The sequence below is a fragment of the Gymnodraco acuticeps genome, unplaced genomic scaffold (assembly GCF_902827175.1).
Source record: "Gymnodraco acuticeps unplaced genomic scaffold, fGymAcu1.1, whole genome shotgun sequence".
Taxonomy (NCBI): domain Eukaryota; kingdom Metazoa; phylum Chordata; class Actinopteri; order Perciformes; family Bathydraconidae; genus Gymnodraco; species Gymnodraco acuticeps.
The window spans coordinates 1624824-1643769 of record NW_022990358.1 but is presented as its reverse complement, the minus strand read 5'-3'; the positions used below and the strand labels follow the sequence as shown (position 1 = coordinate 1643769).

The 18946-nt window shown below is 42.1% G+C and overlaps 2 protein-coding genes across 4 annotated transcripts in view; both read left to right on the top strand.

Annotated features, from left to right (window-relative positions):
* LOC117551256 (AF4/FMR2 family member 1-like) overlaps positions 1-4747 on the top strand; it is a 23691-nt gene extending 18944 nt beyond the window's left edge. Inside the window, exon 9 of one of the 3 annotated variants that reach the window (XM_034224053.1) lies at positions 4646-4747. The gene's annotated coding sequence lies outside the window, so the exon portion shown is untranslated. Of the gene's footprint in view, positions 1-4629 lie in introns of all 3 variants that reach the window. The other 2 variants (XM_034224056.1, XM_034224055.1) reach the window with 2 other exon arrangements.
* Positions 1-18946, top strand: part of LOC117551286 (nuclear pore complex protein Nup54-like) — a 27091-nt gene extending 8145 nt beyond the window's left edge. Inside the window, exons 2-15 of the mRNA XM_034224097.1 lie at positions 5175-5239; positions 8963-9046; positions 9201-9236; positions 9787-9873; positions 10024-10182; positions 10704-10942; positions 11024-11211; positions 11622-11818; positions 11915-11969; positions 16438-16531; positions 17031-17138; positions 17301-17420; positions 18477-18587; positions 18748-18946. Of these exons, the coding sequence (XP_034079988.1) occupies positions 5175-5239; positions 8963-9046; positions 9201-9236; positions 9787-9873; positions 10024-10182; positions 10704-10942; positions 11024-11211; positions 11622-11818; positions 11915-11969; positions 16438-16531; positions 17031-17138; positions 17301-17420; positions 18477-18491 (1447 nt within the window). The 3' untranslated portion in view covers positions 18492-18587; positions 18748-18946. The remainder of the gene's footprint in view (positions 1-5174; positions 5240-8962; positions 9047-9200; positions 9237-9786; positions 9874-10023; positions 10183-10703; positions 10943-11023; positions 11212-11621; positions 11819-11914; positions 11970-16437; positions 16532-17030; positions 17139-17300; positions 17421-18476; positions 18588-18747) is intronic.

The following is an 18946-nucleotide window of genomic DNA, read 5'->3' as shown; positions in this document are numbered from 1 at the left end:
TCACACAGATTTCTCACAAGTGACGGCATGTGTACAAGACCCAGCGGAAAATGTCCCAGAATTTATCCAGCGTTTCATGACAGTGTGGGATAATAATGCGGGAATTAAAAGAGACGGTAATGATTTGTTTGCCATACAGACCTTGTTACATAATTTAATCCCAGAAACGGCTCAGGCCTACATGATGTCGACTCCCGAATGGCAAATTAAATCTTGGAAAGCGACTATCGCCACAATGCGTGCGTTGCATAGGAGCCAAATATTTCTTACTCCCAGAATTTCACAACTGCTTCAACAATTGCCTCAAAACACCCAGGCTTATCAAACGCAGGGACAAAACCACACACAGCAGTATCAAAATCAGGGGAGATCACAGGATTATCATAATAAGAGCAGACAGAACAAAAATCCCAAAAAGTTGATGCCATGTCATGTTTGCGGAGAAACCGATCACTGGGCAGGACAATGTGGTAAGCGGTGGGGGGTCCAGCAGCACACACAGCCCCCCCTCACCCAGCCCCCCTTCTCCCAGCCCGCACTTCCCCCCAACCTTCCCCAGCAGTCCGGACATCTGGCATTAATGCAGTCTCCACGTTATGACGGACAGAACCAGGGGCAGAACGCTCAACAAAGTGGATTTAATAGAAGATAGTGGTGCCAAGAAGATATAGGGTCAGAATCACAGTATTTACCCATTCAAGCAACAACAATTCGCCTTTCCAATAACCCGCGTGAAGATCCAATTATGCCCGTTGATTTTAGTGGTACGGCTGTAGACATTTTGATTGACAGCGGAGCCACCTTGTCTGCCGTGCGTACTAAGGAGAAAGTGTGTGAAGCAACCAATAAATTTGTCACAACCATCGGTGTTGCCGGAATTTCTATGTCCGAACCCATTTCAGAGAACACTAATGTTTCAATTAATGGATCAAACGTGGAACACTCTTTCATTATTTCAGATGGAAGTCCTATTAATTTAATGGGCAGGGACTTACTATGTAAATTACAGGCAACAATACATTGCACTTCAGACGGATTGTTTTTGACAATTCCTGACAGTAAGGTCTATCAGGCAGTCCAATTCATTCAATCATCGCGAGACAACCTGTATTGTTGGTCATTTCCAGATTTCAATATGATTTCTGTTTTCTCCACAACAGGGATTCAGAAGATTGCTAGCATTTCTCCGGTTTGTGCGTCTTTAATGTCTCTTATGCGACCTGTGTTGAATTGTCATTGCACAGCAGCCTTTAATCCGTCAGATGACTACGCGCAATCAGTAAGAGGTTTTTGCAACAAATCAGATCGGTTGACAAGTGAACAATATTTGTTCATTTCCCGACAAGGATGTGTTTTACCCATCAGACTCACAACACCCCAGCAGGTTCTCCAAGTTGAAGAAAGCCTCCCCTACATAACGGTGGCTGTTACGCCAGGCAGTAACCCAAAAGAGGTGGGGGCCATGGCAGCCCGCTGCCAGGCCCAGCTAGAAGCCTCACTTTTTTCACACACACACACACACACGCCTAACGTAATTAACTTTGGAGGGGAGCATTTCCTGCTGCGTCTCGCGGAGCCAATTGCTCTTCCACAATGCACTTTCCTTCATTTACAACCAAACCCCCCCACAGAGTATGGCCCCCCCCTCAGATTTTTCAGAAGTACCGGCTGCATTATGGGCAAAACACAAGAACCATGTTGGTTTTGTTGCCTCAGCGCCTCCACATCGAGTAACACTTAAAGCCAATGCCAGATTGCCAGCTATCAGACAGTACAATTTGCCCCATAGAGCCATTTTGGGGATTGAAGGAGTCATCCAATCTTTGCTTGATCAGGGTGTGTTAATTTACACAACTAGTCCCTGTAATACTCCAATTCTACCCATACCTAAACACAATCGCCCTGATGAGTGGCGCTTTGTCCAAGATTTGCAAGCTATTAATGCTATTGTCATTCCGACAGCTCCAATTGTGCCGGACACCAATTCAATTTTAGCTTCTCTGCCCCCGGACTCTAAGTACTACACAGTGATTGATTTATGTTCAGCATTTTTCTCTGTTCCTCTGCATCCAGACAGCCAGTATCTGTTTGCATTTACTTTTAAAGGTAAACAAATCACATACACGCGCCTCCCACAGGGGTTTGTTGAGTCGCCTACTGTGTACGCAGCAGCTGTGAGGAGAGATCTGGACACTTTGGTCCTGACAGGAGGTAGTACCTTGCTTCAGTACGCAGATGACCTGTTGTTAGCTTCTCCCAATAAAGACGCCTGTCGCATCGACTCCATTGTGCTCATGAAAAGACTTTCTGAATGCGGACACAGAGCATCCCTGGCCAAGTTGCAATACTGCCAGACTGAGGTCACGTATTTGGGTCACATTCTGAGGGATGGACACCGTCTCCTCTCGCCAGCAAGGATTTGTCTGTTGAACAAAGTACCACCACCTCCCACAAAGAAGGACATGCTTTCCTTCTTGGGCATGGCAAATTATTGCAGACACTGGATTTTTGAGTATGCTGCGATGGATTCTGTCCTGCGTGCTGCCACTCTGCAGGCTGCCCCTAACATTGTTCAGTGGTCTGAGGACATGCACACTGCCTTTCAGGACTTAAAGCAGGCCCTCACATCTGCTCCTGCCCTGGGGCTCCCTGACTACCATCAGCCGTTTCACCTGCACGTCCATGAGAGGGGGGGCTTTGCAGCGGGCATCTTGGTGCAGAAGCATGGCTCTAATTTCCGGCCTGTTGCATACTACTCATCTCGACTCTCCCCTGTGGTGCTTGGTATGCCTTCATGCCTGCGGGCTGTGGCCGCAGTGGCGATAGTGGTAAAACAATCCTCTCCCATTGTACTGGCCAGTGACTGTGTAGTACATGTCCCACATGCAGTTTTGCATATTCTGAACACCTCTGCTACTCAGCATATGACGGCAGCAAGGCGATCTGGTTATGAAGCTGTAATTCTTTCAAGTCCACACATCACTCTTAAACGTTCCCCCCCCCTAAACCCAGCTACACTGGTGCCAATTCCAGATTTTGAAATAACACATGACTGCGTCACAACGATTGACATGTCTTCCTCCTCCAGAGCTGATATGTTGCAAACCCCTATCCCTAATTCAGATATGATTCTGTACACAGACGGGTCTGCGAGCAGGCCGTCTGACACAGTACACTTAGCAGGCTATGCTGTTGTGAATGACTGGGAAGTTTTAGAAAGCCGGGCCTTGCCAAATGGCACGTCAGCTCAGGCTGCAGAGTTGTATGCTCTGCTCAGGGCGTGTATTTTGGCTGAAGGTAGAGTTGCAACCATTTTCACAGACTCCAGGTATGCATTTGGTGTGTGCCATGATTTTGGTGTCTTGTGGAAAATGCGCGGTTTCTTAACATCGGCTGGTAAGCCTATTCAACATCATGCGTTAGTAGCTGAGCTATTAGACGCTATCCTGCTCCCTGCACAGCTAGCAGTAGTTAAATGTGCTGCTCACACAAATTCTAATGATCCTATTTCGCGTGGAAATGCGTTAGCCGACACCGCGGCTAAACAAGCAGCAGTTTCCTCCTCTTCTATGGTGCTCCAATGCCCCTCGACACAACCCGCAGAAACCATTTGTTTGCCTTCCTTTAATGATGTAGCGGACATGCAAGCCCGCGCTGATGTTAGGGAGAAAGATTTATGGCTGAGACGAGGTTGTACACTTGACGCTGAGTCCAGCTTGTGGCTCCACCCAGACGGCCGGATGGTCTGTCCCCGTTCATTCCTCCATGTTTTGGCACATGTTGCACATGGCAAATCACATGTAGGAAAAGGAGGGATGAATGGGATTATAAAGTCACAATGGTTTGCTCCAGGCATTACACTAGCTATACAGACCCTTGTAGATAGATGCATGATATGCCAGCAGACAAGAAGAAGAAAAGGTCCAGTTCAGCATGAACATTTACCGCCCCCCTCGGGGCCCTTTGTAAATATGCAAATTGACTTTTCGCACATGCCACCATGCCAAGGATTCAAATATCTTTTGGTAATAGTGTGCCAGTTCTCCAAATGGGTAGAGGCCTACCCTACCAGAAAAGAAGATGCCAGAACAGTTGTAAAGTGTCTTCTCAAAGATGTTGTCCCTAGATTTGGTGTTCCAGCAGGGATTAACAGTGACAGAGGTCCAGCATTCATTTCTAAGATAACCCAGAGTCTAGCTACAGTGTTAGGGTTCAAATGGCAATTGCATGTTCCCTATCATCCACAGAGCTCAGGCCAGGTTGAGAGAATGAACTTGACTATAAAGGAAAAACTCACTAAAACAATGTTGACCACAGGACTAAAATGGGTAGACGCGCTGCCGCTAGTTCTGTGCTCAATCAGAAACTCACCAAATGCAACGACAGGGCTTAGCCCACACGAAGTATTGATGGGAAGGCCAATGTTCACAGGATCTAGTCCTCCAGTAATGCCCCACAGACTCACTCTTTTGTGGACAGAGGATTACATGACTAACTATGTCAAATATCTAACTGACATGTTGAGAAAGTTTCACAGGCAGGTGGCTGACAGGCTCCCCCAGCCTGGTGAGGAGCCCACCCACCCTTTTCAGATTGGTGATAATGTACTAATCAAATCGCTTGAAAAAGATTCTTTGTCTCCCAGGTGGAAAGGTCCTTTCCAGGTATTAATAGTGACCAGAACAGCCCTGAGAGTACAAGGTAGAGCGGAGTGGATTCACGCTTCAAGATGTCGTCTCTCTCCTCTACCGGATGCTGGCGTGTGAAGGCAGTCACCATCATCGTCATTCTGGGTTTACTGTACCTGGCCAAGAACGCCCTGCTAGATGAAGCTGTGACAATCCCAACGACAGGTGGCGAGGGACCTCGCCCATCTGAGGGAGAAAATAAGGTACTCTTATCTAAGAGCGCAGACGACTTGACCACTCAGGGTCCAGACCCTGAGGGCAAAACAACACCAACGGGCAAAGGAGTGCCTAGCGACAAGGACAGGTTGTATCCAAACACCACACAGACACTCAGTATGGTGCAAGAGACACAAAGAGAGAGAAAAGGAGGGAGAATAAGGAGGATTGTCTCCCTCCCTGATCATAAGTCAGAGACTATTGCCGTTAACTGCCCAAGTTCAATATGTGACTCATCTAACTGTATTATTGTGTTTCCTGTGTTCTCAGTTTACTCAACATGGGAGTTATATCCAGAAAACCAGTACTCTTGGTTCAGGGTCGCACCAGAGGGGGTAAGGATGGTTCTTAACAACCATCGAAGAAATGCCCCCAGAACTGTGGTGTAGCACGATAGAACAGTTCGAGGCACTGATAAGGAAGGAGGTAAAATGTACAGTGCGGAAGCCAGATTACCGCATTCCCAATCTAGGTGATACTGCATGCACAGTTACTGGACCAAATAGCAAAACAAATGTTCCATCTACTCCACTTAAACAATCAGGAGGCGAGGTAGATTCTTCAAAAAAGGCCTTAATTACTCCTTATAAACAAACTAAAACTAATTCTGCAGTAAGTTTAATGTTAGACTATGCACATGAACGTAATGTTAGCAACTGTTGGTTGTGCCAAAATATGCCAGAATCAATGCATTCTCCTATGTTTAGCCCAATTCCTTTCACAAAAGCTGATTACGGTTTAGTAAACTGGAATGACATAGCATCTAGAATTAGCGATGAGGCTGGGGATTGTTACACTCCTTCCTACCCAATAGACTCTGAAAAACCTTTACAGTACAAGGGCTTAGTCTCTCTCATTGTTGATACAGTAAATAAAGATTACCTGCCTGACGGTTTCAAACGTTTGATGTTTTTAAAATTAATATATATGAAGAAATACGTTAACCTAGCTTTTGAATATAGATTCCAGTTAGCTCTAGCTCAGACTAATTGTTCAGCTAACTTTACAAGTCCAACATGTACAATGCAACCACACACACCCGCTTTGTTAGTGGAAGCGTTGGTAACAGTGGTGCCCTGGTTCGGCTCTAGGACAGTGGACTCCGTTGAGGTTAAAATACATGACTGTACGCAGCCAATACCCTTAGGCAAGCCCCCTACACGTGACTGCTCAGTATATGTTCCCCCAATTGTTGTACATGAATGGAAGAATGTGTCCATCTGTTTCCAGAATGCAGTAGGATCTCACACCTCTCCTGATGTGGGACACAGCGACTGTAATGCCATAGTGAGAGTACATATAGCCAGAATTCCCCTCCCACAGAGAGTTTACTTAGTTTGTGGGGATCGCGCGTACGGCTGTGTGCCATATGATGTTTTTTATGGTACCTGTTATCTAGCCTACCTAATCCCTTTAATCCGTAAAGTAGAGGCTACTGAGATTGCAGCAATACTTCCCTCTCTACACAGGAACAGCAGGTCAATTACACAAGGACAACAGATAGCTAGCCTATTCTTGCCTTGGTACGGTATTTATGTTACTCAGCAGGAAATTGTCTCATTGTCTAAAGTGGTAGAACATCATTTAAATGTATCCAACACAGCGATGTTAGATGAACACAAAGAATTGCAGGAAGTTAGGACAGTAGCACTACAGAATCGTATGGCGCTTGACCTCCTCTTAGCTGCCCAAGGAGGAACATGCAAGGTGATAGGAAGTGAGTGCTGTTCTTTCATATCTGATGCCACACCTGAAGTTATGGACATGGCTCATGATACTGCCAGGGGAATAAAAGAATTGCATGAAACTCATGGGTTTACATTTGGGGAATTAAGTGGAACTTTTGGATCTTGGGGAGCGGGGCTGGTTAAATTTGTTGTTACTGTTTCAGTGTTTATCTTGGTTGTGCTAATCCTAGTGATCTGTTTGATCACTGTAGTTAAATTAGCCATACGAAGGGTTGCCAAGACTGCCCTCCAGGCCCCACAAAGGCTAGTTGGACATTCGACTGTACAGGACACAATATTAATGTACAATGCCGAGCTTCCGGACCCCTGGGTCTCCATCGTGATCTCCGACCCGTGGGTACCTCCATTCAGCGATTGAGATGTTGTTTTAAAGTTGATATTCTGAATAAAGAACAGATGTTTTGATAAATGATTACAGTTGATACACTGGATTAAAGGACAAATGTCTGATTTTTCCTTTGCAGGTTGTGATACAAATAAAATGTCTGATTTTCCTTTTCAGATTTTGAACAAGTGTATTTGAATGAAATAAATGTATTACTAAGTGCCTTACTCTTGAATAAAGCGTAATGAAGTAAACGTAAAGTAATGTTAAAGATTGAGGACACTGTAACTTTACAGTTTACAGATTGATCGATTCATCACTGCGAATTTATACCTTAAACTAGGAACCTTAGCTGGATCTCTCATGATTCTGATTTATACCTCAATTGGATTTCTCATAATCCTAAATTATACCTCAATTGATTTCTTATAATCCTAATTGTGTTTTTTAATAAGTAATTGCCTTAAAGTAAATCTTTAAGATGTAAGCTGATTTAGAATCTGTGTTTGATGAATGAGATTAACTGAGTGATAAATGATAAAAGATCTTATTTTTTAAACATATATTTTGCTATAATATTTTGTACCCCATGTGTTTATTATTGTACCTTTTGACAAAAATGCCAAGCACTGAAGAGAGATGATTTTTATTATGATTGACTGTGTTCAATCATGGTGATTGAAGTGCTTTTCAATCTTGTTCTATTTTTAATGTAATGAATGTATCTGAGCCCACCCAACTCTGAGGACGCCTATTGATTTTAAGTATTGACTGAAATATTCTTAGACTAATGTTAATTGGTTATCAATAGATTGATAAAAAGAGTGAATCTGTAAGAGAATATTTTCATCTGATCTGTTTATAGAGTCTTTTATGGTTCCTTAGAGTCTGTGATACTGCAAACATCTGCTTGTAGTCAGTCAGAGACTTCTCTGTAGGTTGAGGTCACAGGTCAAACGCGTCTCCTATGTCCGAGGGTTGACCTGGCAGCATCTCTTTGAGACAAGCAGATCATTGTCTTGCATCGGCTAATTGATTATACGCGGGCTTTCTGGAAGCCCGCCTCTCCTCGTGTTGGTTAGATGTTTTGTGTCTTTTGGTTCAGAGAGATCGCTGGTGGAGCACTGGGCATGTGTGAAACTTAGATGATCTCCCCGGCCGTTATTGTCTGTACTGTGATCAATAAAACTCTTCAGTGCTCTTGGCTAACAACGGTTCCAGACTCCTTCATTCTACCTCAACATTGCAACAACAGAAGTTTACCTTCACATCTATGGCATTTACATCTGAGGGGCAGAATAGTAGAATTACCTCAACATAATGTACTCCAGCATTACACAAATATCCACTAAGAACTCAATTATAAACATAGTTTGTATTGGATTTAATGATGTTATTAGTATTACATTATTACTGTTATCTTTTTAATATATTCTTTAATTAGTTGTCTTTTATTTCCAAAAGTAATTTGATATAGTGAAACAGCTTCCTTTACAAAGGGTTACAATATATAAAGTTGTATTCTTCAAACATGAAAGTAAATAATAATTGAAAACAAATTATAACATATAATAAAAACAGTAACCAATGCAAATAACAAGCATATCAAAATGTAAAATAAACATGGGTTATTTATAAGTTCACCTTACATAGGTAGGTACACATTGCCAGTCTAAAATACATAAGGAAATATTTAATTACATCCAATTTATGTATCTCAAAATGAAATGCAGTACATTATTTAATTTAAACTCCCTTTTAGTCCTTTCCATCTTTCTATAAAAAATCACTCCGTAATCGTGGCATGTCGTTTAGCAACATGTGGATTTGGAATCATTATGATCAAACAACATCGATATGAAAACAGAGAAAATGATCTCTTCTTGTGATAACTATTGGTAGTTATCACACAGCCCTGGTTATATCCAAACCTCTGTCTGCCAGTTTAACTCACTGCCGTTCTTGTGTCTGCTTTTTTCTTTTAGCTCTTACAGCTCCTGGTTTTGGGGCAGCCCCCACCGCTGCTGCTGCACCAGCCACAGGATTCAGTTTTGGCTCCACCAACACTGGTAAGATACAGGTGTTATAAACAAAGCCATGGTTTTAAGATACCTGAAGACTGTGTTTACAATATATGTAGTCCCATACGAGGCCTGACCTTTTGTCCTTTTAACTCCTTCATGTCATTCTCTCTTTCTCGCTGCCTGCCTCCGCTGGCTGCAGGATTTGGGGGGCTGGGAGCTGGAAACACCACGGCTGGTGGGTTTAGTTTTGGGGGGTTTGGTTTAAATGCCAACCCAGCAGCAGTCAGCGTTAATGTGGGGTGCTTTGGTACAGCAACCACCACTGGCACTGTTTTCAATTTTGGTAATAGCCTGGCTAGCACAGGTAGATGACCTTTGTGATTTAATGAATCAGTACAGTCTGTCTGTAAACACATTTTCATCCATTTTCACATCTGTGTGGTGCAGTGATTTTTCATCTCACTTGTGGCTTTGTCTCAAAGTGTCATGCATCGTAGTTTCCATTTGCATGAGGAGACAAAATGTTGTATCATGCACTCTCCTTTTGATTTCTTTGCAAATCTAGTACATTTTCACCTTCTCTGTACAAAAAGATAAGCAATGCTAAATGGGGAAAAAAAATCAGTGTCCCTTTCTGTTAATCTTCAAAGCTCTGTCATGACTTTAAGCTCCCTATATGTCAGTCAGCTATTTCATTATTTTTTATTTACTCCATTTATCTATCTTTCAACCCTTTTTGTATCACCTCCTCCATCTCACTTGGCATGATTTGCTTAACATTTCAGGTACGTTTGGTGGCTTTGGGGCAGCTGCAGCAACTGCACCTGCACCAGGATCCACTTTTAGCTTTAGTACTCCTGCCAACACCACAGGTCAGCAGTGTAACTCTTATTGCTTTTCTTTGTGTATGTTTATGTCAAGGAAATACAAGTTGCGTGCATACAGCGTTTAAAAAAACAAATTTCCAGTAACAAAAAACATAGGATATTTGTTCTCACTGTTGATACTTTGTTCTGTTTTAGGAGGCCTGTTTGGTAACACACAGAACAAAGGTTTTGGGTTCTCCTCTGGGATTGGTACCGCGGCTCCTGCTGGGGCAACAGGATTTGAAACTGGATTAGGAACAACAACCCTGGGAGGGTTTGGAGGTTTTAATATCCAGCCCACTCAGCAGCAGACAGGTAAGACCTGGATCTCAAGGACAGCCGTTGTCAATACAGAAAATTCAAGCTTATATCTGAAATTGCTTCTCGGTTAGTTAATTATCAGTTTCTTAGGCAGTATTATCATGAAAATGAAATGAAAAGCACATTTAATAGTCGGCTCGTCACTGACGATAATCACATTGAAGTACGTTTGAGCAGCAAAAGAAACGGGGAATTCAAACCATTTCAAAATCCAACCTATAATTATTTTCTCAGCAGGGTCACACACACAGACTTCAATTACAACTCTACAAACGGTTTACCTCTTATCCCTGCAGAGGGCGACAACAATCACATGTTTACAGAAATCAGCATTATTATCGTCATCAATACAAATGTGCAGTTGAAGCACACAGAAAATACTGTTTATTAAGTTGTGACATTTTTGGGGACTTTTGTAGTATTGCCCTGTTAATATAAGACCATAAAGATGTTTCAGGAAATGTAAAGGACTACACAATCTGACGTGATATTTGACCTCACCTGCCCCCTACCAGGAGGCTTGTTCGGTCAGCCGGCCCAGCAGCAGGCCCAGCAGCAGGCTCAGGCTCAGACCACCCAGCTGTATCAGCAGGTCACTGCTCTGTCAGCCCCCACCTTGTTAGGAGACGAACGTGACACCATCTTAGCCAAATGGAACCAGTTGCAGGCTTACTGGGGAACTGGGAAGGGCTACTACAGCAACAACAACCAACCTGTCGACTTCACGCAGGAGAACCCATTCTGCAGGTTCAAGGTAATGACCGATAGTTCATAAAAGTGTACTTTAGGTTCTTTTGAACTTCATCAAATGGTATTTCTGTGATTTGTTTCCTAGGCGGTGGGCTATAGCTGTGTCCCAGTGAGTAAGGATGAGGACGGTTTAGTGGCCTTACTTCTCAATAAAAAGGAAGCTGATGTGCGAGCGCAGCAGCAGCAGCTGGTGGAGACTCTTCACAAAGTCCTGGGAAGCAACCAGTCTCTCACTGTCAATGTGGATGGTGTCAAAGCCCTGCCCAATGACCAGTAAGTAACTATAATATGTCATTCAGTACTATTACACACTTGGAAGACAAGGAAATGTAATTGTATTTATGTTCAACATTTCAACGACAAAGCGATTTAAAGTGCTTACAAATAAGCAACACTTTAGCAAACAAACACGTCTTCTGCCTTGATTTAAAGAATTGAGAGTTGCAGCAGACGTGAAGTTTTCTGGTATTTTATTCCCAATAGATGGAGTGTAAAAAAAAACGCTGATTGTACATGTTTAGTTTTGACTCTGCGAACAGAAAGCAGACCGTTCTGGATGGTTCATAATGTAGCAAAGGATCAGAAATGTGTTTTTGTCCTAAACCAAAGCAAGAATTTTAGGTGTAATAAATTCTATAAATCTAAAAAATGTAATTTAAATGTTTGTGTGTCCTTTGCCCTAGGACTGAGGTGATCATTTACGTGGTGGAGCGTTCTCCTAATGGCACCTCCAAGCGGATCCCTGCCACCACACTCTTCAGTTATCTGGAGCAGGGCAACATCAAGGCCCAGCTCGCATCGATCGGAGTGGCCATGTCTGGGACGCGCACAGAGCTGTCTCCAGCTCAGCTCAAACAGCTGCTGCAGAATGCACCTGCAGGTAAATGCATAGTTGTGTCATCATCTTGATGATTTTAATTAGTTTGTTGGTGATTAGAAGTTATTTACTTATGAGGATGTTGTCTCCTCTCACTAGGAGTGGACCCCATCATTTGGGAGCAGGCTAAGGTGGACAACCCTGAGCCAGACAAGTAAGTGAACAAAGGGGGTTTATGAACAATGTGATGATGGGGAGTAGATCCTCAATATTCTCTAGTTACTGCATTTTAGGCCCCGGCCACACGAGGACGATAACGGTAAAACGCATACGCAATCGCAATCGCAAAAAAGGCTTCCGTCCACACGCAATAGACACCGGAAAGTTTCTGTCCACACGAGACAGCTCCGTTTAGCTCCAACCGCTGGAGAAGCTGCAGTACATATGCCGAGCCTGTACGTGGCGCTGTAACTTCCTCCACAAAAGCAGCAAAGTTGTAATTGTTGCCCTTCTGTTTATTCTCCGCGGTGGGGGCCGAGGGAACCGGGCAGAGTTTTTCGCCAGTCAACGTGTATTAAAGTTGAAATCTTCCGGACAAAATTATAAAAGTGCCGGTCAAAGGTCTTCTTTGTTATTTATTGAGCTTTAAAACAAATGAATAACGACTCTATATAATGTAATAATAAAATACACGGAGCCTCTCTTTTTCCTCCCTCTCTTCGGACAGTGTCAGTGTCTGTCTCATGCAGCAGCTGATCCAGTCAGTGACCCGGCCGACAGTAAAAATAAACATATTTATAACTAGTTTAGGTAGTTTGAGAGGAAATTAAAATAGCTTAGGGTGATGATCTGACTTGAAGTGTGTGTTTTGCTCCGTTCACCGCTGCATCACAGCGGGAGGAGCTGCAGGTGAGCAGAGCTGCGTGTCTCCGTCCTGTCAGATTATACTTCACTCGCGTTTATGTCCATATCGAGAGAAAGATAAATAATCTGAAATCAGTGTGCAGTTTACTTTGATGCGGGGGTGAGCAGCAGAGGTGGGGAGAGGCGGGGCTATTGCCTCATCATTATCAGAAAATGATGGTATAGGGTGTACACACGGAGCCGTTGGACCCCCCAGAGCGTTGCGTATGCCGGTCTATCCACCTTGGGACCCGTTATCGTTACCGTAGTCGTTTAGTGCCGTATTCTGTCGTCCTATCAATCAATCAATCAATGTTTATTTATATAGCCCAATATCACAAATGTTACATTTGTCTCAGTGGACTTTACAGTTTGTACAAAATATCAGTATGACAATACGACACCCTCTATCCTTAGACCCTCACATCGTACAAGGAAAAACTTCCGGAGAAAACCCACAGTTTAAAGGGAAAAATGGGAGAAACCTCAGGGAGAGCAACAGAGGAGGGATCCCTCTCCCAGGACGGACAGACGTGCAATAGATGCCGTGTGTAAATTGAAAAGATAATACATTTGCAACATAGGTAGTCCAAATGTTTGGAAATGCATGTGTGTATAATAGGAAGATGAATCCACGAGGATATCCATCCAGGACCTATGATCCAGGACCACAGCCACGACTCAAGATCCAGGGCTCGCGATCCAGGACAGAGGAGCGCAGGATCATCCATGACTCCGGATCCCGGCGTATATAGACACAAAAAAGAAAGACATTTGGGGAAGCTGGGTTAATCGGAACATGAGAGTACACAGGTATAGACAGAGAGAAGGAAGAAGTAAGATGTCCCCCGACAAACTAAGCCTATATCAGCAAAACTAGGGGCTGGATCTAATCAGCCCTAACTATAAGCTTTATCAAAAAGGAAGGTCTTAAGCGCACTCTTAAAAACGGATAGGGTGTCTGCCGCCCGAACACAAACTGGAAGCTGATTCCACAAATGTGGAGCTTGATAAGAAAAGGCTCTGGCTCCCATTGTACTTTTAGAGACTCTAGGAACAACCAACAACCCTGCATTCTTGGAACGCAATGCCCTAGTAGGACAGTAGGGTATAATGAGTTCTTTAAGGTAAGATGGCGCCTGCCCATTAAGGGCTTTGTAGGCGAGAAGAAGAATTTTAAATTATATCCTGTGTTCTATAGGGAGCCAGTGTAAGGCAGCCAGAACAGGAGTAATGTGGTCCCTTTTCCTAACTCTGGTTAGTACACGAGCCGCAGCATTTTGAATCAGCTGAAGCGACTTGACTGACTTCTTGGTACACCCTGATAATAAAGAGTTACAATAATCCAGCCTTGAAGTAACAAATGCATGGACTAGTTTCTCTGCATCGTTTTGAGGCAAGATATGCCTGATTTTTGCAATGTTACGTAGATGGAAGTAGGCGGTCCTTGAGATTGATTTTATGTGGGCGTTAAAGGATAAATCCTGATCAAATATAACACCAAGATTCCTTACAGTCTCACTGGAGGCCAAATTAATGCCATCCATAGTTAGTATATCCTTAGATAATTTGTTTCGTAGATTCTTCGGGCCAAGTACAATAACTTCAGTTTTGGTCGTGTTTAACATCAAAAAGTTTAAGGTCATCCACGTTTTTAAGTCCTTAAGGCAGTCTTGAATTTTATTTAGTTGATTAATTTCATCAGGCTTGATTGATAAATATAGTTGAGTATCATCCGCATAACAATGAAAGTTTACAGAATGATTCCTTATAATATTGCCTAACGGAAGCATATATAATGTGAACAAAATAGGTCCGAGCACTGAGCCCTGTGGCACTCCATGGCTAACTTTGGTTTGCGTGGAAGATTCATCATTGACACGTACAAACTGAGAGCGTTCAGATAGATAGGACCTAAACCAGTCTAAAGCAGTTCCCTGTATGCCAACTAAGTGCTCTAGTCTTTGCAATAAGATATCATGGTCGATAGTATCAAATGCAGCACTGAGATCGAGCAAAACAAGAATAGAGACACGTCCCTTGTCAGAGGCTATTAGAATGTCATTTGTGACTTTAACCAGAGCTGTCTCTGTGCTATGATGTGTTCTAAAGCCAGACTGAAAAGCTTCAAATAAATCATTGTTTTTTAAGTAATCACACAACTGTTTTGCGACCGCTTTCTCAAGAATTTTTGAGAGGAACGGAAGATTAGAAATAGGTCTATAGTTGGCTAAAACCTCTGTCCTAGTGTGGCCGAATGGTCTATATGACATAGAACGGTAACGGAAACGACCGTTATCGTCCTCGTGTGGCCGGGGCCTTAAATTCAACCAACATACTTGCATTTGACCTTCCTGGTTAACACTTACTGTACCAACTGCTTAAATGCTAGCTAAATCAGAGCTAAGATTGTATATAATTCTCTTAAGCCCCATTCCAACTTGAGCGGTGGGCGATATTGAAAAATATAATATCACAATATTTTTCAAGCAGTATCACGATAGACGATATTTATCACGATATTTTTTCATGTCAGTTATTATGGTTATTTTTCAAGTTACTTAACAGTACAACCAAGGTAACAAAAACTCAAATAAAAAGGAGTAACAGACCAAAATACCATTTCAAACTGGTTTTAATTCTGCAATGAATCCCTGAATGAACAATTCAACAGGAATTTTGATATGGCTTCCTCAGTGTTCAAGTAGGTAGGCCTACACCCTACAACAAACGTTAACACTGGTTTGTTCGCCAAGTAAAGTGCACTCTCTTGCTAAATAAAATAAAATATTCAAGGCACAGTTTCTCAGTATAAAAATTCACTTTCTGTTTTAGGTAGCACTAGCAGTGATGTTACATCAATACACATGAAAAGGAGAGTAAAACATAACTAAGTAAAACATAAAACATCAATGAGGAAAAGTCAGTGCCAAACAATTAAAATGTAAGCTTTAGACTTGAAGTGCAATCAAAGACTTTAGCATAACTGAACATCTGTTTCAAAAGGGAAAAACAATATAAATACCTTTATTGATCAAATATAAGCCAACAGAATCAACCAAGACAATAAATGAAGTGCAATACTGTGAATCCTGACTAGACAGCTTGGTTTTTACTAACCGTTATCAGTATTTAGTTACTTCGGCATCATTTTGAAGCGTGTATTACAATTAAATCACAATAAAATAGGTTCATTTTGTCGTAGTTGGTTCCCACCACAGTATTTACATGGTTATAAGCCCCGCCCCCTCTCCAGCGCGTCCTGTTTGAATCTTTTTTCTCCTGCTCTTAATCAATTATTTTCTTAACTCCCTGCACCACCTATGCAATAAAGAGCTACTCGTTTTACGCGTTTATCCTAATTGGATGCACATTTTCATTTAAAAGAAGCTTCACACAACCAAATCAGAGCTTCATATTTTATGAGGTTAGTGTTATACATTTTTTCAGATTTGGGTGTTTGCAGCCGCTGCCTAGACTTCCTATATATATTGAATTAAAGTTCAATTAAACAGCCCTTTTTTCTCAAGAGATTTAAAAGTGTTTCCACATGTCACTCATTATTTCAACAAAATAATAATAGATGGCTCTGACATGCTTGAACATTGTCCATTATGCACCGCTTTTCTGCCTGTTGCTTTTCTGCCTGTTGCTTTTCTGCCTGTTGCTTTTCTGCCTGTTGCTTTTCTGCCTGTTGCTTTTCTGCTAAAAAAAAGACATTAAGTAACATTATGTACAAATGCATGTTTTCATTTAATTTAATACAAAAATATGTCCAGACTAATACCAGTGCCCATGGTGGGTTTCAAGGAGCTCCTTCGCAGGCTGCAGTTCCAGGAGCAGATGACCAAACAGCACCAGACCAGAGTGGATGTAAGTGAAAACACTGCTGTCTGTTTTAGCTCTCCAAATGTCAAAGAAAGACTCGCTGGACATGGGCACAGTGCCTTCTGATAATCAACAAAGGTATTTTGAACCAGAGTTTGTGGTGTCAAGGACAGAGTACACAGATGTCCAATAAATGCTGCCAACAGGTTGTTTATAGCCAAAATAAATATTATAAATACAGCCACAAGTGTTTACTTTTGTGTATCAATGCGAAGCTCTTTTTGTGTCTTTTTCCCTATTTTGGAGAACTTCGGGCTCCATTTCTTGCATGAAAGGACCTTTTATTAACAAGCCACTCACTATTTGTTGAGGGAAACTGTGTGTAGGACTGAGTTGAAAAACTGAACATAGTTTGTTGTTGAGCTAAATTGTTTTCTATTAAAAATGTTATCGGTAGAGAAATGTCAAAAATGTTAATAATTTACCTCCCTTCCTTTTTCCCACACAAATACTCTCCACAAAAACACCCACACATGGACTACAGATTATTTCCGGTGACATTAGTGAACTGCAGAAGAACCAGGCGACAACAGTGGCCAAGATTGCGCAGTACAAGAGGAAGCTGATGGATCTCTCTCACAGGGTGCTGCAGGTAGCTGCTCTCTTTGTTCAGCCACATTTTGTTGGTTATTGACAAGGTCTATGATAAAAGACATGTCCCCACTTAGAGTTTGAATGCCCAGGCACTGTCTGTGTGCCCAATATTTTCTTTGATATTGATCACTCCTCCCTCCCATCCCTGTTTTCCTGCCAGGTGCTGATCAAACAGGAGATCCAGAGAAAAAGTGGCTATGCTATCCAAGTGGACGAGGAGCATCTCAGAGTTCAACTGGATACCATTCAGTCTGAGCTGAATGCGCCCACGCAGTTCAAGGTAAGGGTGCCTAAACCAGTGCCGCTTCTAGACCAATTTGACTAGGGGGGTCAGGCTGGGGCCAGTTATTTCATGAGAGGGGCACAATAAAAGCGGGTTACAAAGACAGTATAAAGTTATTGTGTAAAATAAACATAAAATACAGTAATTGGTATTTGTTTTTGTAAAGGTATTTGTTTTAGTACATTTAAGTTACAGTCCTTTGTTTCAGTGGTTTTTTTCATTTAGAGTATTTGTTTTAGTAACTTTAAGTGATAATTTAATTAAAAAACATAAACAGTATTTGCTTTTATATGAGGTAATGAACAGTTTAATCTCCATTGTACATCCGGGTCTCTGATTTGATTTAGTTCCAATAAATTGTAATATTGTAACCTTTTTTTTGGAGCGGTGCCACGGGGGTCCCTGGTCGGTGTTACGGGGGCAATGGCCCCTGTTGCCCCCGCCCCCCTAGAACCGCCCCTGGCCTAAACCAAACAAGTTATACATGCATGCTGACCGTGGACATTTTTCCATCCATCGAGCTCTTATTAGAATGTAAATCAGGATAACAAGGGTTTACTCTGTTTGAAAATGATATATTACCAAAACAAATTGGTTTTCAACAATTAATTCAATATCCTGTAAGTTGGTAGATAACTTATAAGTTATTCAGGAAATAAAACAGTTTTTATTGGTATTATTTTCGCTATCTGGTTACATTGCAATTATTTATTTGTATTTATTATTTAAGGTGTCCTGTGAAGGTTTCAACGAACTAAAGTGGTTACATTCAATGTTGCTCCCCAAAATGCAGGGTTTTTTTGTTTTAAGTTTGAAACCTGCATTGTTAACATCCATGTTTGCTAGCAAGCATTATTACTCTTTACTGCCTTTGCCAACGCATAATGTGACACCATTAGCGGTCATGAGTTGTTGGCCATCCTTGGGATAAACAACACATGTTGCCTTTTAAGCTTCATTTCCATCAAGTTGTATTTTTGGCTTGTCAATCCAACGCTTGGGACAAAGTCTTTGGTGGAGATTTTACAGTATTTGTGTTGTTTTCTCTTCCAGGGTCGGTTGAATTAATTAATGTCTCAGATCAGGATGCAGAATCACTTTGGAGCTGTGAGATCAGAAGAGCGATACAGTGTTGATGCAGACCTCCTCAGGGAAATCAAACAAGTGAGTCTGGAGTTTACAAAATGCATCTTGTTTTAACGTCTTTGCCCTGTAACTGTGGAATCCAGACCTCTGAAAGCACAGTTCCCAAGTAAAGCAAAAGTGTTTTATTTTTCCTGTTGGTTATAAATGGTAACATTTCTTTCTTGTCTGTCCCTCTCAGCACTTAAAGCAGCAGCAGGACGGGTTGAGTCATTTGATCAGTGTCATCAAAGATGACTTGGAGGACATTAAACTCATAGAGCACGGCCTGAGTGACAGTGGACACATGAGAGGAAGCATCCTGAGCTGAGTCTACCCTGCCAACACTCATACACATGCCCTGATTCAAAATAAATCCTATAAAAAGCTGTCCTGCCGTT